This window comes from Trematomus bernacchii, unplaced genomic scaffold (genome assembly GCF_902827165.1).
Source record: "Trematomus bernacchii unplaced genomic scaffold, fTreBer1.1, whole genome shotgun sequence".
In the NCBI taxonomy this organism is placed as follows: Eukaryota; Metazoa; Chordata; class Actinopteri; order Perciformes; family Nototheniidae; genus Trematomus; species Trematomus bernacchii.
Genome location: NW_022987869.1, coordinates 505947 through 527364, shown reverse-complemented (window position 1 = coordinate 527364; position 21418 = coordinate 505947). Strand labels below are relative to the sequence as shown.

The window sequence follows — 21418 nt, the reverse complement described above, 5'->3', positions numbered from 1 at the left end:
GCTTGTAGCTGCCACATTTTTGCCGCTCTTGGACTACGGGGATGTTGTGTACATGAACGCCTCAGCTCACTCCCTTCATCTGCTGGACGCTGTCTACCATGGGGCTCTGAGGTTCATAACCAACTGTAAACCCCTCACACACCATTGCACGCTGTACTCTTTAGTCAACTGGACATCATTATCAATGCGCAGATCACTGCACTGGTACAAACTCATCTATACCGCTATGCTTGGACTGCTGCCCCTCTACATATCCACTTACATATCACACAAACAGTACAGCTATAGCCTACGATCTCAAAATGACATCACTCTGTCCGTCCCCTCAGTACGCACGGTGCTTGGGAAAAAAGCCATATCATACTCTGCCCCCTCGACCTGGAACCCACTTCAGCAGGAGCTTAAGCTGACCAGTTTGATACCCATCACGGATTTTAAACTCATTTTAAAAAAGCTGGAGAAATCATCTGTGGGTGTTTGCACCTGCTATATCTGAATACTTTATATGGATTTTAATGACTACTTTTTTTACGATGTTGTATTTTAGTGTTGCCTCTGTGTTTAGTGTCCTGTCTGTCTGTAACTTTGTGTGGTAGTGTTACCACTGACAGGTCTCTCTTGAAAATGAGACCTTGTGTCTCAATGAGATTTTACACCTGTATAAATAAAGGCTAAAAAAAAAAAAAAAAAAAAAAAAAAAAAAATGTAGCCCTGTGATTACAAAGGTTTTTTCTCTTTTTTTGATGTGCTAACTTGAGCTGGCATTATTTTTCCACATTTAGAACTGATGATAAGCGGTCACAGTAAATGTGTTAACCCCCCTCAGAGCGGTGGAATGGCTTTATTTCCTCCTATTAGTAGAATCAATAATGCAGGCAGAAGTAGAGCACAGCTGTAATAAAGCCAACTGGTTCCAAAGGTTACACTCAATCTTATCACCCTGGGTGGGACCAAGAAGCCTGCTGCACCTCTGCACACAGTATTCAGATCACCAAACAACTCAGTGCACATGAAGGGATTTTATTATATTTTTGTATTCACTTTTTCCTGCTGTTACATGTTAGCTTCTGAAACGACGTTAAGTGCCCAGAAGATTCAACATGACCCATCTGAACACTTAAGACAATATATAAATCCTATTCGCAGGCTTCAGTGAGGTAAGGGTCACAGCATGTTGACTCATTTACAGCTACTCCTGCTTTAGGAACTACCTGAAGGCTGGGTCGTCATATTTCCTAATGAGCTTCATTTGCTTTTCACAAATACAAGTCGATAACGTTTAAATGAATGGATTCTACTTCAGGGGCGGACAGAATGGATTGACCCCTTCTCGTTCCTTTTGCTGCACTTATGTGCATCAACCTCTATGAAAACATACACACCAGGTGCCATTGTAGGCACACGTTAAAGAGGAAGTACCAAAATGGCGGACATGTTTGTGCAGAAAAAGCAGAAACATAATGTGAAACACGGAGAAGTCTGTAAGCTGAGGCGGGGAGGAGAGGCCAGCTGCTGTGTTTACTGCACCCTACACATCCTACTGACTGTAGGGTGGAAGTGAATCACATAAACCTACATGTATTCATTTTTTGAGCACTAGGGTCACCTTTTGAGGGGATTTGTCAAACTTTTTAGGAATCAAACTATTGTTAATAGCAGAAATAAAAGACATTGTCATGAGTAGGTGGTGTGCAGTGGGTTTTCAAGAGTGTATCCCATTCAAAACAGCTGCCATGCTTCATCTGAAAATGACACTATGAGAGCAGTAAGAGTGACCCAACAGCCTGTCAATGAGCTGTCACTCACTATGAAGCCTGTACAGGAGAACTGCTCAGCTCATATTAGCCTCGTTCACACCAAGTACTTTGCCGTACTTAGTGCCCCGGCACTTATTACCCCAGGGCACTTAGTACAGATCGCGTTCACACCGGAATAAGTTCCCTGAGGGAAGATTACGCAAATGAGCCGCTGACGTCACTTCTTCTTCTTCTGCTTTGGGTTTACTGGCAGGCCGCAAACCACTTCACGGCGTATACTGCCACCCGGAGTCCCCGGCCGGAAGTCGCCGGAGTTGGGGACTGGCTTCAGTAGAAGCTGCTGGGACTCCCAGCAGCTTCTACTGAAGCCTTCCGAGTAAATCGCCAGAACGCCGACACCTCCTCATCTCCACCGCTCCCATGTTTTCTTTTGTGTTGCCATAAGTTAGTCTCTCTGCATTTGTGCACTGGGCGAATGCTAATGCTAATAATGCTAATGCGAGGATAATAAAATGGCGGCTCTATAAAACATTTCAGAATTTTACGGGGCGTGGTTTGCAATTTGCCCAGCCAATCAGAACTGGGGCACTTTTTTCCCCCAGGAAAGTACCATCTCTCACTAAAAATGGGGGTAAAAGTTCCCGGCACTCAGTACTCTTTTTGGTGTGAACGCGACATAAGGGGTACTAACGGAACTAAACGCGAAAAGTACGGGGAAAAGTACTCCGGTGTGAACGCGGCTATTGTCTGGAGGTTCATCCCCTTAAGTCACCTTGTCATTTGTTACAGAATGTCCATCATACATGCCAGAAAAAAGTGTTCTACAGTATCCTCACCCGGAAGTTATACATGAAACTTGAACATGTATGTTTACATAAACTTCAAGAAGTTTTGGTGTATCCATATCTACATAACATACACATGACAGATCAGGACCAAACTTCTTATCATCTGCATACACAAAGCAAGACCAAGTTTCCCCTAAGGAACTCCGCAAGGCACTTTGTGGACAATAAGACACAGGGCGGACAGAATACCCCCTCCAGAGAAAGACACAAATACATTCAAACCTCTTTTTAGATTCTATCTGTCTTTTCTGTTTGTCTTTAAGCAGATCTAGGAATCCCATTGATGTAAGATGTTCCTCCATAAGGAAACATAGTGGGAAAGCCTTTCAGCTACCAACATACACCAACATATACAAACATGTCACATGATATCAGTGATCAGTTATCAGTTATCAGATTGGATGTTTAAACACGTAACTAACTGATTCATTGTAAGTAAGCTAAGCATTTTGATCAGGAAGTCTCAATGACACCAATAGCTCCATCACGAAAGAGACCTAAAGCAAATGAAACAAATACAAACAGACAGTGAGTGATGTTGGGACATAATGAACTGTCTCAACGTGAGACCTTCTAGGTTCTCCTAGAGAGCTGTAATGCTGTTGACTAAAACATGTCAATCTCAAACAGACTGGGGTAATGCTGCCATACTGATTCAAACACATTTATTAGGAAAGTATACATTTTAACAAAGTATTTAACAAAGACTCAAAAAACAAATTTTCCACATATCATTATTAATTATTAAAAATGTCTCATGAAACTCACAAACAGTATAAAAGTGGAGGAGGTCTGGAGGGTGAGGGTTGAGATCAGAGCAGGTTCAGGTGAGTCGGCCATTGTTCAAACCACGGGCGTGTCTGTTAATGTGTGAGCGGAGATAAGAGTCCTCCCTGCCACAGCCTCAGGTATTCCTCTCCCTTCTGCATCCAAACACATAGAGGGAAGAGCATGAGGCTACGCACAGCAAGAACACCTTCATCAAGAGTGTTGTAGTAACTAAAGGTCATTTAGTTTGAACCTTGAACTGCTACCCTCACACATTTTAGATGTGTCTTTCGTGAACACATCATACTTTAAACTTCACTTTGTTGATGTTTTATAAAAGTAATTATAATACAAATGCTTTTTTGTTGCTTTATACTCTTTAATATTGTGTTGAGATCATGGGTTAACAATTGAACAAAGACATACTTATTCTTATCAAATTGAAGGGCATTTGTTTGAAAGCTACCACTGAGGACACTGTGTAATTACTGAGGAGGGTCTTACATTCTAAAAGTACCCAAAAGGACACGTGGTGTTTTCACAGTCTTTTGACATCTTCCTGGAAAACATCCAATGATTAAAGCTCATCAGAAGCTCATCAGAACTCTATTCAGTAAAGGGTCATTGGAAACAGCTTCAATCTGCACTTCATGTATTACTGAACATATTATAAATATAATACAGAAACAAATAAACAAAAGATGAAAGGTTATTAAATGTCCCTTTGTGGTGTTAGTTAAGGTGTTAGTTAAGGTGTTAGTTAAGGTGTTCTTGTTTGAGTTACACTGATCCCTGTTTATTTTTTATTCTGTTTATGTGCAAACTATCTCATTTAAATTGCCAACATTTTTAAATATATGCATCTAAAAACGAGAATTCATAGTTTGAACATCACTTTCCACAATCCGCATTTTTATATTTCTGGTTTCAAATTATTGGAAACAAGCAACAAAATCCTTTGTATCTCAGTCTCCCTCCTACAGGGCGCTGATGTATGATGGTATGAAAAGATATATAGGCTCAAAACAGATATGCAAGTGGAACAAAGTCAGTAAAACATGAGGATGTAATACAACAGGCTGTATAACACTGTACAGTGTAGGCTGTATGTGACGTCACAGGCCTTACCTGCAGGCATCTCTACGTCACAGCCCCCCACTGATGAGACAGGAGTTCGCGGGGTGTGCTCCTGTGGGGTCATCGTTGTCATGGCAACAGCCACCTGCTCGGCCCCTTCTGACCTGGTCGCGCGGGCCGGTGCTCCGTTCCTGCGGAAGGATGTCCTGATGCCGGAGGTCACGCGACTGGAGAGGCGCCGCACCGCCCCGCTGAGGCCGCCCAGAACCCCGCGGTCCTTCTTCAGTAACCCCACATCATCCTCCAGTTCCGCGGGGGGCACCTCGATGTTCCCGGAGTACCAGAACACCCACCAGATGAGGCTGAGGAAGATGACGATGGCTCCCGCGTATATGAGCAGGTCATAGAAGAAGACGTTCACGAACACCCCGAGCAGCAGGACCAGAAGCCCCACGATGTCAAAGGCTACCGCGAGCCAGAAGCAGCACACACAGCGGCCCAGCCCCCGGTACACCGGCTCCATTTCGACCTGGAGAGACCTCTGACCGTTTATCTCCAGGAGCCTTTTGTGCCTGGCATCGAGTGTCAGAGCGGGGTAAGGTGAGCCAGGCTGCCGGGGAGGGGCGGGCTGCTCCTGGGGGAGGGGCTGAGCTCTACCTGGCGGTTAGGCAGGGCCGTCCCTGGCCAACTTGAGGCCCCACGCAAAGTTAGATGATGAGGCGCAGCGGCGAAACCGTGCCGCGCCACACTAATTGCGCCGCATAAACGCATAGGTGCGCCGCATTTGCGGCTCAGTTGAGGCTCCGTCCGCAAGATGAGGCCCCCTCCGCGAGGTGATCTTCCCTGTAGGGAGGGAGGGCCCTGCGGTTAGGTGTTCTTCTTCCCGGGGAATAGAGCGTCAGCTGCAGTCTGAACAGTTATGAACACAAAATGTCTGCAACACGTGTTTTAGCCCTGCCCTTAAACATGGAACATTACCTTCCATGTCACTGAGGCTCAGATAAATAAATATGAGATAGGCCAGCGCAATGTTGCATATGACCAATGTCATTTCTGACAACACTCATGAAGCACACATAAACTAAAAGAAAAAAGTTTATAAAGATTAACAGATTCATTTGTCTAAATGAATTTTTTTTTTAAATGAAACGAAAAAAAATGAAAATGCTTAATGAATTTAAAGCAGTAGTTTAAATGTAATGATTCTTACTTAATTCACTGGAGGGGAGCTGTAAGACTTGTGTGAGTTTATTATATGTATGCACTGTTATCTGCAGCATTCAGCACTCTGTAGACTTGTATTAAAAGTAATGGAATAAATACCACTATAATAACAAGGGTTATTCCAGTACCAGACTCTGTTCACTGTACTGAACTGTGTCACTCGTTCTTCTGTGTAAACGTGTTGCTTTTCTTCATCTTTGAGGTTGCATCATGTGATCCCGTTCTATTCATACCTTTGTAGTTGGTCGACCGCCCTTTGCTACTGTACTATCCTTTTAAATGCTACACCATAAATCTTATTTTTGTAAGGACAGATAATTGTATGTAAAACAGTGAGTGAAAACAGGCACTGATCTTCACTGTATTATCAATGTAAAAAAAAACAGAAACACAGGCTCCATTTCCAGACTTGATAGTGCATGTTTGCATAACAGCTGTTATATGTTGTGTTGTGTATGGACTGCACACAGACAGATGGACACGCTGCAGGTCACATCGGGTCAGAGCAGGTCATACACTGCTCTTTGGGCTGCAGCTGTGTGTGTGTGTGTGTGTGTGTGTGTGTGGTCTGCAGCCATGTCGGTCTCAGAACAATCACAGATGGATGTCCAGCAGCATTTCTCTGCCTCATTAATCCTGTTCTGGATTTACACAGAACACCAGCTTATGGAGAAGATGAAGAAAAATAAATAACAGAGAGCAACAATGATACAACGAGACAGATGGGCGGCAGAAAATGACCCATTTGGGGCGGCCTGTGTGACATATTCCTCACATAAATCATGACATGTGTTTAACACACTTTAAACCATGCATGTCTTCATATGTAGAGTCTCATACACACATGGTGCCAGAGCGAAGCACTGCTGGATTCCAACAATAATAAGTGTTGATTTATTGAAGGAGAAAGGCTATATAAGCTCCATTGAAAAGGTGTTTATTGTAATAAATAAAAAATATGTACAACTATGTAGTGCTTAAATATATTGACTTTTAGATGGACTAAACTATGATCAACAACAAACATCTCCTCAGCCGTAGTTTCTGTATTCTGATGTCAGTGTAGTTTACAAGGCAGACTATCATTTTATAGGTGTGTGAGAAAAGATATATATTATAAGAAAAACATGTAAAGTATTCTGTATGCTTTACTTGACGTCAAATAAACAGATTTCCTATTTTGTATTTATTTTTTAGCTAATTTGCCTTTTTTCCAAACCGTTACAAGAAAAAAAGGCTCTAGTTACGGCTCCTTATTTCCATGGAACCATTGCATCGTGACAGAGATGCGTGCAGGTTGTGGCCATAGAGCAGCAGAGGCTGGGATACAGCTCAGTCCAGCAGAACCTCACGTTTGGATGGAGTCCACTAAAGGGTAGCCCTAGATTTACCAAAACTCTTGCAAGACCCGCTGCCTGAGGATCTTTCCTAACCTTAACAAATCGAGGGTTTCCATGGCGACACAATACCAAAATGCCAAGCACCAGGCTTCCCAACACGACAGTACAGACAGTGAGTCCCCTTCTTTGACACATTCTACTGTCCATGTGCTTTGCATCTGTTCAGGCTGCAGCCCCCCCAATAGGACTATTACCAGGCAGGAAAGTGTTACTGGGATGGATCCACTGAGGTCTTAATACATTTACAAATTATAATAAAAAGGTTGGTACCACTTTACAATAAGACTACCCTTATAAAGGTGAACAACAGATACCAAGGATGCTGGCTGATGAAGAAGACGAAGTAAGCTAAGTAGCCAATATAAGGCTTAGCAGTACAGATAAATGTGGGCTCACTATTTGGCAAGCAACCGGTCACAGTGTTTATCTCATGTCTTATAAAAGCTTATTAATGATTTATAAAGTGTTCACAACCTAATTAATAAATGAATGACAAACTATTCCTAAACCCTTTATAGGGGTAGTCTTATTGTAAAGTGGTACCCAAAGGTTTGTAGCTCATCACTGTGCCCTTCAAACTGCTGATCAATCATACAGTGATGACTAATCAATCATATATGTTCCAACCGATCGATACAAATGTGTATTTTTTTTACATTACATTTGTTATGAAATGTAATAATGAAACTCCAGCAGTAGTAGTAACATGTTCAAGTGGGAAGAAAGTCATTTATTCAAGTGAAATATAGAAGGAACAAAACAGTAGAAGAAAGAAGTTGTGATGCTGGCCTTCCAATAAATCACAAAGTGGTTGATGCAAATGATTACAAAAAAGCCTATATGCCTTTTGAGTCTCCAGCTTTAACCCTTTAAACATGAAACCCTTTGTTAAGACATAAAGATCTGAACACAGCCTAAGAAGCTACATGCTTCAGCTCACTGGCAACATCTACCAACGGTTACTTTAAAGACTACACAATGTTTTATACTCAATAACATGTTGACATGTTTTCACATAAAACACATTTACTGTGGGAGTACACAGGACAGAGGAGTTCATGGTGGAAGAAAGAACGCTCAAACAAAATAACAGAGAAGTTATCTTAATAAAGGATAAAAACATCCTATTAGTTCAGAACCTTTTGGTGACCTAGTTTTGAGGGGGCAGGTCAGGCAGGGGCTTTGTGATCTCAGCATTTCTACAATCTTAAACTATGGCTGATCGGCCCACCAAACAGAAAACAGTTTGAAAGATTCAAACTAAAACATGGAGGCAGACGCAGGTTGAGATGTCCTGACCTTTAGTCCCTGGTGTGGGTCAAGCCTCCTACACTCACACAATGTCCATTCTGTCCTCAAGTGTGAGCACACACGTTTTACAGCAGATCGTGGGTCCTGTCAGTTCCCCATCAGTGCTGCCGGAGCTCCACCTGCAGTCCCTTCCCACGGCTGACTCTGGCTCTGTTTGAGCACGGGGATCCAGACCAGGCCGGTGACCAGGAACATGAGACCCACAGAGAGGAGGAGGGGGCCCAGCAGGTAGGGGACGCTGGCCATCTGGGTGAAGTAGAGCAGGGACAGGGCAGTGCCGGAGCCAAACAGCAGCGCGCCCACACCGATGGCCAGGATGGGCCTGGAGTAGAGGAGCCAGCAGGAGGGAGCCTGCTGAGGGTGGAGCGGGGTGGAGGCCTCAGTGTCGCCCCCATCCTGGCAGGAAGGATCCATGGTGGATATGGTTGAAGCTGTGGAGAGCATGGGCCCACTGGAGGGCTGATGAGACGCACCCCCCCTGAGCTCACAGTCTGATGGGCACAGAACAGGATCATTACTTTTCCTGTTGTCAACACATGCCATGAAGACTCTCAGTCCACAGCCTATTGGGTACTGAGAACTTAAATGTCATAATGTATAGTTTAACATGAGTATTATTACTAGTACTTTTTTAGTACTATTTATTTATTTTTATACTAAAAGTTGGTCAGTCCGTCCTACACGTTGCGGTACACTCCAAGAGCCTCGATTTAGTACACATTCATGTTCCATTTATGAATTTAATAATGTTTTTATATGCTTTGCCTCTACTACAACACAGCAAATGTTAGCATGCTAGCACACATAAGGTCATAATAATTAACCTCAAATTAGCATGTGACATTGTCCTTGTTCGCATGAGTCAGGGCTGCAGGATGCTGTATGATTGATGGCAATGTGAGTTTATGGAGCTGGAGGTGATGAAACATGGCGGCCCTGTTTCCAGCTGAAGGCAGCACAACTAGCTCAGACAAAACATACACAAACTGAAGGACTATATTTGAATTAATCTCGAGTGGAATGGATTCCCCGGATTTACCGGACCTACTAACAACCAGACAACACAACAAGATTAACACTCAGCTACAGAGGACCTCAGTCAGTGCTACTGGGCAGCATTCATCTGTAAATAATGTGATATAAACATATAAGCATACACTGAAGAAATCACTATAATTAAGAGTATTATGTCAACAGATTTCACATAACTGTATTAGGTTAGTTGAAAGCAATAATATTAAATTGAACCCATTAATAAACCTACGTTTAATTTAAACCTAATAGTATTGCTTTTAACTAACCTAATACAGTTATTTGAAATGTGTCATCATAATAAACGTTTCAGCTTTTTCAGTGTAGAATATACACACACCGCATGACATCTATCGCCAAAATAAGATTCAACCACTTCTCACAGAGATTTGTCAGAACTCTAACTGAACAGATTGAAAACGTCACTAAAGAAAAAACATCTTGGAACTGCAACTTAAAGCTTTCCCGGCAAAATATATGATCAGCGTTCATTTGTGTACCCCATACGGCAGGAGAATAAGAAAGGGCGTTCCTGTACGATCTATGCATGGACAGTTCTACACCGGCCTCACTCTGACTCCTCAGGGGCTCAGAGAAGGCTGCTTTAGAGTGAGGGTCCTGATGACTTCCTGTTACACATGGATAGAACAGAGCCCTCACCCTCTGCACAATACAGGGAGATCTAACCACAGCTGGATACACACAATACTTTTTAGTAGGATACATTTATTGTTTCTTTCTTTTCATAGGATGTGTTGGCAATAAGAACAACACAGAATGATGGCACACTTATCTAATTATTAAAAGCACAGAAAATCCTTTCCTGGTTGATGAGAAAATGACTTTTCAGTAAACCTGTCTGCAAATCGGAATGGAAAACAGTCGCCAGCCCTAAACCATATCAAATATCACAATTCACATAAAACAATGATGATCTCAGTCGAACAGCCTCAGAACAGAAGATCAACTATACATGAATGAAAAGATATTAGTGTCCAGCTTACCCAGAGCCTTGCTGTGTGTCTCCCTCTTGGACCAGCGCTGACTGACTGCTGTCAGCTGCTCCATCACAGCCCCCCCCCCCCCTCCACACTCATAGCTTTACACTGTTAGCCTGTTCTGCTCCCCAGCACTGAAGGATTAGTGATATCCTCATATAATATAATGTAGAAAAACAATACAATTGTGATCGTTTGAGAAAAAAAGATAATGTCATTAATCCTACTGAAGGGAGCAGTAATGCATAGCAACCATGGACGGTACCGGGGTACTTCAGCCCCCTCCCCCAGGAAACAGGCAGAAGGAAATGCAAAGATGGGTCATTTTCTCATTCCTGAAACTTCTGATTTGATCGAATAAATTAATGATCAAATTAAAACAAGCCCCGTCTGAAACCAGAGCCCAGTCTGCTCTGATTGGTTAGCTGGCCGGCTCTGTTATGATTGGTCAAATCGCTTATATATCCTGCCCTTTAGCCTATCACGTACAATGTGTTGGAGCGCTAGCCAATAGAAGCACAAGTGTTACATAGTGATGTCATTATTTTAAGTAAAAGTGGAGGGAGTGTGTGTGAGACAGGGATTTTATCTTTTGCAGACCATCTACATACACCAAAACCTATTGAACACACTACAGGAAAGGTAAACCCCCCACAAAAAGCATAATAGGGCCCCTTTAAAAAGAGAGTTGAATCTGGGTCTTCTTCTTCCTCATATTGACTTATCACCTGTAGAGGATCACGGATGCTCATTTCAGTTTATATCTCTGCAACCCTACAGACAGGACACTAAAACATGACCCTAACAAAAAGTTGAGTTGCTTAACTGCATCATTGTGTTGCCATGACAAAAAGAACGTTCAGGGATGCAAGCAGCTTATATGGGTTTTCTCCGGAGGGTGGCCGGCATCTCAGTAAGGATGCCATTGGATGAGACCGAGGGGCAGACCCAGGACCAGGTGGGGGGATTATATCTCCACCCTGCCTGGGAGCGCCTTGAATCCCCCAGTCAGAGCTGCTCGATGGGGCCAGGGAAAGGGAGGTTTGGGGCCCTCTACTGGAAGCTTCCTCCGTGACCCGACTCTGGAGAGGAGGTGGATGATGGATGGATGGCCTGATGGAAGTTAACACTATCTATAACACTCGCTTCTCTTTGTGGAATGTTGTATCATTTGAACTAATGGAGTACTGAGATTTCAGCAAATTATTATCATTTTTAACATACTTGAGTAGTTAAAGAGGGAAAACGTCACTTTAAATGAACTGCTGACATACAACGTGAAGCAGGGACAAAGACACTGTTGGATTTTTGTGTAAGTGGGAAACGCTGGTCCAATCTTTAGCTTGTGTTGCATATTATCTCAAATACTTTTTTTTCATTTATAAAATGTTTACCTGTAAAGGAATGTACTAAATACCTGCAGCTGCCGGATATATGAGGTTAAGTAAAAACATATGATTGTCTAAAATGCACTGCAAAAGAATGCGAAGGAGATACTACAATGCTATATGTACTAGATACTGATGTTAACTGCAAGGAAAAGAGAAAAAGATGCAAAAGCTAAGAAAACTGTAAAATACCTAATAAGAAAACAAAAAATGATTGTTAATGTGATTGTTAACTGATAAGAAAACAGAGAAACCAAAAGACACATCATTTTTAAATGGAGAACATTTACAGAAACATTCAATCAGGGATGCAGTGTGGAGAAGTAGCTTTAAATGTAGCCTCTATCATTGACCAAAAGTCCATGGAAAACTAATGACTGATGTAAGGTTCCTTTCAATTCTATTATATCTCCACTGCATTCACCTTCCTTTCAAAATAACTTTGATTTAAGCTCACTCGGTGCTGAACTGTCGGTAAAGCCACTTCAAATGTGCATCATAAATGTCTGGATAAAGTGCAGGTCACAGCACAGGCAATAACAACCCCACCAATAGTTCAAACTACCTTTTGCATAAACTAAAAGATATTTAGATCATTAAATGTAAATGGCGATGTGTGCATGTAGATTCAAAATGAAGTGGTCAGTGCTCTCTGGTGGACAGAGCATGTAGCACCGTTTCCATGATCCCCAACAGTAAGGAGTTTATGATCAGGGGCCTCATTTATAAACGGTGCGTACGCTCAAAAGATGGCGTACGCCAGTTTCTACGCAATGTTTGCGATTTATAAAAAACAAACTTGACGGGAAAATGTGCGGTCCTCCACGCAAACTCTGACCCATGCGTACGTACTAAGCACAAAAACGGGAGAGACGAGAAACTGCGACACCGTTGGCAGAAGGAAGAATGGAGAGAAATATGTGGAAATAATACCATAAATAAAATGTTACCTCATTTATCAAATGAATTCATTTTCACAAATTGATTAAAATGATTTAACAAACGCCTGTTTGAGACTCCTCAGTGCACACAAAAACATAACTTGGAGAAATAAATAAATACGGAAATGTTATAGATCACCCCTCGATTATGTTCTCTTGTTAAGAAATGTATTCTCATAAATGATGCGGTAAGCAGAAGGACAGAATTACTTTAAACTGACGCAGTTTTGCATTTCTATAGGTTGTATAGATACGAGCATGGTTTTATATACTATCATGTTTAATCATGTGTTATGCCGTTCGCCAATAGCCTACTTGATAAGTCGCTCGTAAAACACAGGAGGTATGGAAACTAAGAACACCATATGTGGTAAATTGTAAAGCTAATATAACACAACACATTAGTTGTATTTCCTTTAACTGGTGGATTATGGATATATAGTTGCTGCAGGGGGATGAGATACACAGGCTGCAGTGGAGACGCTGCGCACAGCTGATTGGTGGTTTGTGTTCCAGCTGTCAAATACAAACAAATAATTCAGATCCAGTCGTCATGACTCCACTCCGGAGGGATTCCCCGATCATGTCTACAGTTTCTAATCAAGGGGGTGTCTCCTGTCCCGGTACAAACACACTGCCTGAGGAAGGTTAGGCTATGTGTATTTCTTTTTGTCATTAACCTTTTTCGGACCACTTATTTATTTATTTTGGTGACGATCCGACCTCCATGCTGCTACTCTGGTTCAAACTGCATCCACCAAACAATATGATTAATCTCGACCTCCCCAAAAGAACCAAAATCTGACACGGTGCGAGATGTCTTTTTTTAGCTGTTCTGTCGTCATTTCCTGCGATCTTCTTCATGCAGTCAGTCAAAATGAAGATTAATACGGGGCGTTTCTTTGACTATAGGCAAATATGGGCGTTATGTGAAGTCCGCAAAAGCTGCGCCGCATTTCGAGTCGATTGTGATTTATAAAAGGGAAACCGGCGTAGGACGTGCGCCGGTGCGCAGTGTTTTATAAAATCGGAAAATGTCTGCGTATTTATTTGCTTTGTCCTACGTAAGCAACCTTCCTACGTGAATCCTGCGCAAGGCTTTATAAATGAGGCCACAGACCTTTGCCAACTATCAACTGATAAATATAAATATAGTAAAATTTAAAGTAGCTGAAAAGTTGTTAACAAACATTTCCCCATGTGCCCGGACAGTGTTTAAATATAAAATAATCAAATGGACTGTTTGGAGCTTCGTGATTTGTGGTAAATGTAACAGAAAGTGAGATATATGAAACAGCCACTGGACAGTGCTCTGAAAATGAACACACTCCGTTTTCCCAATTTATTATTTTATTGTCATAGTCGTTTGCTTTAATAACATTTGAACACGCTCAAGCACACTGCCAGAACGCCACGAGAAACCAAAAGGTGGGTAAAAGCAAAGGGAGACATGTACACCCAGGACACATTTTGGTTTCAACTGGTCAAGTTCTTTCAAGTGAAATCTTTTGCAAATTACTTCTGAAAATCATCCTTTATATTCCGAGCAGAAGCCTGGTCCACATCTGTTTACAGATATAACTCCCGCCATTTCTCATTGTCATTCATGAAAGCAAGAAAAAAAGTGGAAGAAAAAAACAATTATGTAATGATGAGTAGACCAGAGTAGGGGGTGGGGGGGGCTAACCCAGGAATGGCATAGCTGAGCTCTCAATATGAGAAAGCTGACTCGTGTGGACTTCATCTTGGTGCGTCATTTGCTTAAAAACTGGTTCTTTTTCACATGAGTTTTTTTCAGAAGCTGTTCTTCGACACACAGAAGGTACAGGAGGGTGCCGTCGCCGCTGACAAGTGTGGGCGGGTTTGAGCAGGCTCCGCCCATTCCTACTCTCCAGGATCTCAGGCAGCGCTGTGTGTTCAGTCCCGCTCCGCTACCAGCTTCAGAACCTTACCGATGGCGATGGTCTTACCTGAGACACAAACAAACAAAGTCATATACCTCTCTCTTATCAATCTCATCAAGTATATTCCAACTAGGGTTGCAAAGGGGCGGAACATTTCCATGGGAAGTTAAGCTGGGGAATTTTGGAAATATTCCATATTGGAAACTTTCCATTGGAACTAACTGGGAATTGAGGGTAAAGTAATCGAATTGTATCATATCCAAGCATAAATATAAACATTTTGTTTTGTCATCCATGCAAAATGATTCATTAAAAAACATGACATTTCAACAGATTTATTTCTAAGTAGAAAATAACAAGTTTTAATTATTTTATTGAACAAACATTTGTTTCATTGAACACCAAAAACATGAATGTTGACTTAAATATTACTTCTAGAAATCATCTGTGCATGTGATGGAGGAATGCAGTGCCTGTAGGGGGTGTGGTCTCAATAGCCATGCAGTAAGCACTGTCCTATGTGCATGTGATGGAGGAATGCACAGTGCCTGTAGGGGGTGTGGTCTCAATAGCCATGCAGTAAGCACTGTCCTATGTGCATGTGATGGAGGAATGCACAGTGCCTGTAGGGGGTGTGGTCTCAATAGCCATGCAGTAAGCACTGTCCTATGTGCATGTGATGGAGGAATGCACAGTGCCTGTAGGGGGTGTGGTCTCAATAGCCATGCAGTAAGCACTGTCCTATGTGCATGTGATGGAGGAATGCACAGTGCCTGTAGGGGGTGTGGTCTCAATAGCCATGCAGTAAGCAGTGTGCTATGTGCATGTGATGGAGGAATGCACAGTGCCTGTAGGGGGTGTGGTCTCAATAGCCATGCAGTAAGCAGTGTGCTATGTGCATGTGATGGAGGAATGCACAGTGCCTGTAGGGGGTGTGGTCTTAATAGCCATGCAGTAAGCAGTGTGCTATGTGCATGTGATGGAGGAATGGCATGGATATTCAAGTGTACTTGAATGGCATCTGTTTGTTTTAGTCAAGATTATGCTCAAATATACTTTCCCCAACTATATTTAAGTTCCCTATGAAGAGCCAACCTTCCATTTAGAAAATTCCCAGTTTATTCCCATAAATTCCTGTTTATTCCCATGGAAAGTTTCCATCTTTGAAAATTCCCGGAATTTTGCAACCCTAATTCCAACTTCCCCAAGAGACAAGAGAAATTATCCAACTTAAAATGATCTAATCTTCATTTGTTGTCCGAGCACAAATATCAGTTTTTGCCGTTAAGTGGTTTTATAGCTCCAACATGAAATGAGAGAAGCAATGTAATGTATGAGATATTATATTCATGTTTCTGCAGCCTCTGATTCAAATCAAGTTTTATTTATAAAGCACATTTAAAAGCGATTTTTGGTCGAGCCAAAGTGCTGTACATGTAATAAAAACACATTACTACAATCACAATAAAAGACAATAAATTACAACATATATAAAAAACACAGGGAAAAGTCAGGAGTCGTGCTCCGCTCTGACTAGAAGGCCAGGGAGAAGAAGTGTGTCTTAAGAGTAGATTTAAATACCCCTAGGGTCTGGGCCGACCTCACATGGAGGGGCAGAGTGTTCCAGAGCCTAGGGCCAGCTGCTGCGAAGGCTCGGTGCCCTCTGGTTTTAAGCCTGGTCTTGGGCACTACCAGCAGCAGCTGGTCAGCAGACCTTAAAGCTCTGGCTGGGGTGTAGTTCACCAAAAAGTGAATGAACTAAGTTTGCTCTCATTCGCCCTAAAAAACTAAACTATATTTTGTGGTTATTTGTTTAAGTCATTTATCAAACATACACCAGAGTCTTAGTGACACTTTTCTATATCTCTATTTTTGGGAGTTAAGGACTAGAGACAGTTGGAGACACCGCACTGGGCCCTGTGAAATGTGACCCTAAAGTGTAACTCCACCGGCCCCCAACACCTGTGTGCAGACGCTGTACCTTCGTCTCGTAGGGTGAAGCGTCCCATCTGAGGAAAGTCTTTGAAGGTCTCGAGGCAGATGGTCCCTGCAGTGCGCAGACGGGCGATGCAGACTTGGTCCTGTTTGACGAATCGTGGTCGTGTCTTACTCTTGTCTCCTGTCTTCTTGTCTACCATACAGATTAAGGCCTGCACACAGGAGGAACAGATTATCAGCACATGCTCAGGTTAAACAACCATCCATACAAAACATCACACTGCTACAATCCTAGCAACATGCTAAATGTGTTCAAATGTCTCTAACCAATCCTTGTTCCTGATCAGGTTCAGTCACCATGGAGGGGCACAGTTAGGTCAGACTTACTGTAATTTGCACTTCTTCAATGCAGGTGTGAATGTGAAGCACGGCGTTGTAACCCGGACAGATGATGGATTTGTGTTCAATGATGACGATCTGTAAGGGAAAGATTAGTTATGAGAAAAACATTCTTTAACTTTAAAAAGCTTGCACCAGCTGAGTTTAATGATATGAAAGCCTAACGGAGTTTACACACGGCGGCGTGCGTTGAAGCTTCAATGCTTCTGCCCATTCACTTTGAATGGTGTGACGTCACGCTTCGCCGAACTGTATTGTGGGAGCAAAGCGTAGCTTTGCTCGCTTCAAAAGTAGAGCAATGTTCTACTTTTGAAGCTTCGACGGAAGCGTCAGCCAATCAAATCATATGCCAGTACAAGCTCTAGCCAATCAAACCGCTGCTTGTGTGTCCGGGGCGGAAGATTCAGGTGATTGGTTGTTGGTCGAGCGTCAGACATGCCCGCCGGCAAGCTTCAACGCACGCCGCCGTGTGTAAGCTCCGTGTTGTTGTGAAGTCATGTGACTGTGATGTAGTCCCTTTATAGCCGGATATAAATCTTTATATGGTGTTAATGTGTGGAGATTAGCCTACTCGACAAAATGTGTACGTTTTTATAAACCTGCGTTTGCCACAGATCTTTTCTTTTGTCAACATTCCGAAATTCAAAGGAAAGTGCCCATTGGTATGTGGAGGGAACCCTTGTGATGCTCACTGTTTCAGGATCAAACTGCTTGAGTCTCTAGAGCTGCTCGGACACTGACCTGGGCGTCGAAGGTGCGCCCGGAGTGGCACAGGTTCTCGGCGTTACACAGGATGAAGCCGGGCAGGATCTCCTCCTCCTCGATGCCCTTCAGCCGCAGCTTCAGGTTTTCCCCCGGCTCGGCGTCGTCCGTCTCCACGTCATCTGACAGGAGACTCAACACCTCCACCGTATGCTGCAGGGTTAGGGTTAACAAACATGGTGGAAGATAAATGGTCATGTTTTACATCAGAGTGGGAGGAGTTTGGATTTTGGCATCTTTCTCAGCTCAATGTGATGGAAGCAGAGGCTTGTGGGATATCTCACCCTGTTTGGCATCATGACGAGCTGCTGTGCTTTACTGATGCAGCCCGACTCCAGTTTGCCCAGAATCACAGTGCCCATGTCCTGAGGAGACAGAAGGGAGAAGAGTGTTACAGAGAGAGGAAACATGCTTTACATCACAGACAGGAAGTGAGTTTGCTACAGAGCTCAGTCACAGGAGCAGTGTTGGTCGCGTTAACGGATTATTTTCCGTCTATGACGGAAAAATCCGAAAGCAGTCTGTCATTTTGACAGATTAGAACAAACCCAGAACAGCGCCAAAGTTTCCCTGCAGCGAGGCTCCGGTGTTATTCCGTGTTATGCATGCCCGTCAAAAAGGAAATGATATCGTTTCCAAACCTAACTTTGCCGTACAAATCATTGAAATGTCTGAGTTTATGCTTTACGCTGTGCGCGCTCCCGCGAGGTGCAGTGGGCATGCATAACATGGCGTTACAGTTCAAGAGCTTTGGGTGCTGGTGCTTCCTCCTCCTCCTTCATTCTTACCTTGTATTTGTCTACGATGGGCAACCTGACTGGCCCATCAGTGGATCTGTTAAAACTTGGCAAACTGTCCAATTGTGGAATGAATGGTAACCCTCTGAAAAACATCAAATATAAAAAGCAGTTAGTAAAAAAAAAAACCTTCAGTCAATAAAGTAAGAATTTCCAAAGTAGAGAGTGGACTCACATGTACCAGGAGCACATGTCAGTGGGCTCTTTCAGGTTGGCCCCTGTGAGTCCAGAGCACGGCATGAAGTGAATGTCTTTTTTTGGGTTGAAGCCCACCTTCTTCAAAAATGGCACTAGTTTCTCCTTACACTCCTCATATCTGAGGGAGCAACAACAGGAGCCATGTCAACATCGTCACAGGAAGAGAACACAGAGGGCAACAGACTGTGTGTGTGTGTGACATAGATCCAGAGTAACTGTCAACACTTCTCCATATGGCCGTGAGCATACAAAATGGGGGAAAAATATTAGAGCACCTCTACAGAGTGGTGCAGGAATGAGTCATAAATGTCAGAAGTGAGTTAGCATTTTACCACTTCCCGTTCCCATTGCTTTAAGTTGAGGGTAAACTTGCGATGCTAACTTCCATGGTTAGCCTAAAACCCCAATAAAATCATGAACTAAGAGCTACTTGAGAAATGTGTTTTTCTCCATGTGCCCACCTCTCCAGGCTCCAGTTGACTGTAGGGTCGTCCATTTTATTCACCAGTACGATCAGGTGCCTGACCCCTGCCGTTTTGGCTAACATGGCGTGCTCCCGCGTCTGCCCACCCTTCTCAAAACCAGTTTCAAACTCTCCTTTCCTGGCAGAGATCACCTGAGGGACAACACATTCATTTGGTTAGTGGTTCTGTTTTCAGAGCAGCATGGAGATAATCAAACTGCATGTATGTGACTCTTTTTTTCAGTTATTTATCTCAGCAGCTTTATTTGTCAGACACATTCAGTGATAAACTACATGAGCTACAGGATCTGTGTACAAACCAAAAACAATCCTCTTAACCTGTTAGACCCCAAGCCTGTTTTTCAGGTTTCAGGCTCGAAAATGACATTCCCAGAACAAATGACCATATCTTCCCTTCTAAAAGGGTTAAATTAATAATCTTTATTCTCAAAGTAATGATAAACCTGTGAGTTGGATGTAGAAAAGTCAGAATCAATATAGATGTTTTTTATTTTAAAGAAAATTCAGATTGAACATAGTAAAAAACTGTAAATGATAGTGTCCGTCCAAAAATTCTGTTTTACTTATAGTGAAAACTACCCTTGGATGATGGGTTAGTAGACTAAAAGCTTTAGGAATCCAAAGTACAACATATAAGTACCCTGTATCAAGATTGATGCAAAACAAGTGACATTTGACCTTATTAGAGAGGTTTAGCAAAGAAAAAACACTTCTGGGGTCATTTTCCATATCTCTGGCCCCCCTTGGTCGATTTTGATGATTGACATCTCTTTTTAACCGCTAGAGCCAATGGAATCGAGGGAAAGGTTACCAAATACCAGGTTACCAAATAAGGAGTGAGAGACGCAGAGAAAAACCGGAAGCTGCGCTAACCTCTGGTGGCTACCATTAGCAGCTAATTTTTCTTCTCCGATTTTTGCATAAAAATGGAATTATGGATTATCAATCATTTTTTCAAAGTGACAGACACATTGCTATAACCTATGGATTAACCTTCAGTCGCGTTTTTTCTCGTTTTAATGCCATTGAACACGACTTTTGATCAGAATAACAGTTAAGGTGAGCATATCTCCGTGTTTTGCTACCTAAAGCTACGTTGTGTGTTGTCTGTATTTGCTTCCCCTGTCACGAGTTCTGATCGCTCAGTGATTATATTTCTATAATCTGTGGAATCTCAGGATGTTATCTAAGCTTGTTTGTGCAGATCCAATAAGTATATTGATCGGTATAGCTAGAGTTCTGTAATAACAGCCTTAAGATTTTTTCGCTCGCAGCTAATTCAGAGGCTTGGCGTTAGCTTTGTGTTTTTTTTTGCAAAAATAAATAAAAATTATCAGTTAGCTGAGTTTCTTCCCGTTACATGGATATAAAACATTCATAGTTTATTAAATATTAAGAAGCCCTCAGACGCTGTTTCCTGCAGATGACGCTTCAACAGGTTAAAAATTGTGGATTTCATTTTTCAAGAGTGTCAATTAAACAGTGAAGGCTGATTGATGGTTGAATTGTGTGTCTATTTGAATGTTCCTGCTGAAAGGAATTGTGAGACAGTTGTATCTACTTTTCTTTGGTAATGTTGTTCCAGAGTTTCCCATGCTAAAGGAGATGAGAAAGGAAGCAGGAAAGGTGCTTCAATGCTTCATCTCCTGCACCACTCCTTAGTGCTGTTATATTTATCATTCAGGGAATTTGAACAGCTCTCATAATGGATGACACTTCAATGACTATTCAACCGCAGCCCAACACTCCTGGGTAGAAAAAGGCTACAAGCCAGGTTTTGCTGTGATGTTCCAACATGTGGTCCTCCTGTGAACTCACCAGAACAGCAAGGTCGGCCTGTGACGCTCCTCCAATCATGTTGGGGACAAAGCTTTTGTGGCCTGGAGCGTCTAGGATGGTAAAGTGCTTTTTGTCCGTCTCAAAGTACGCTCGGCCCACCTCCACCGTCTTTCCTTTGTCCCTCTCCTCTTGGTTGGTGTCTAAAGCCCAGGACAGATACCTTGGAGACAGAAAAGTGATTTGGTCACATGTGGGAAACCGGAGATGATTTCTAAAGTTTGTCATGTACACAATATTATGGATATATCTATAATGAACACCAAAGATGAGCTAACAGCTAGCTGTACACATGGCTGAAAAATAACAATTAACAATCAAATCTTAAGTATACCTAGTTGGCGTTCACATTTTAT

The 21418-nt window shown here is 42.5% G+C and overlaps 2 protein-coding genes across 2 annotated transcripts in view; both read right to left on the bottom strand.

Moving 5' to 3' along the window:
* Nucleotides 1–3255: 3255 nt before the first annotated feature.
* Nucleotides 3256–5343, bottom strand: si:dkeyp-72e1.6 (transmembrane protein 238). Its single transcript, XM_034113560.1, has 2 exons — nt 4502–5343; nt 3256–3528 (listed from the first exon to the last, which is right to left on the bottom strand). The coding sequence occupies exons 1-2, from the start codon at nt 4971–4973 to the stop codon at nt 3449–3451; spliced, it is 552 nt and encodes a 183-aa protein (XP_033969451.1). The 5' UTR covers nt 4974–5343; the 3' UTR covers nt 3256–3448.
* Nucleotides 5344–14076: 8733 nt separating this feature from the next.
* Nucleotides 14077–21418, bottom strand: part of gspt1l (G1 to S phase transition 1, like) — a 28440-nt gene continuing 21098 nt past the window's right edge. Inside the window, exons 6-14 of the mRNA XM_034113769.1 lie at nt 21045–21225; nt 19204–19358; nt 18720–18860; nt 18536–18629; nt 18032–18112; nt 17727–17900; nt 16974–17063; nt 16630–16798; nt 14077–14714 (exon numbers count right to left, since the gene is read on the bottom strand). Coding sequence (XP_033969660.1) covers nt 14662–14714; nt 16630–16798; nt 16974–17063; nt 17727–17900; nt 18032–18112; nt 18536–18629; nt 18720–18860; nt 19204–19358; nt 21045–21225 — 1138 coding nt within the window. The 3' untranslated portion in view covers nt 14077–14661. The remainder of the gene's footprint in view (nt 14715–16629; nt 16799–16973; nt 17064–17726; nt 17901–18031; nt 18113–18535; nt 18630–18719; nt 18861–19203; nt 19359–21044; nt 21226–21418) is intronic.

Excerpts from the sequence above, each read along its gene's own strand:
- si:dkeyp-72e1.6 (XM_034113560.1), bottom strand. The coding sequence starts at position 4,973 with ATGGAGCCGGTGTACCGGGGGCTGGGCCGCTGTGTGTGCTGCTTCTGG. Across the intron at positions 3,529-4,501 it reads TGACGTAGAGATGCCTGCAG|AAGGGAGAGGAATACCTGAG; the intron begins GTAAGGCCTGTG and ends GTTTGGATGCAG.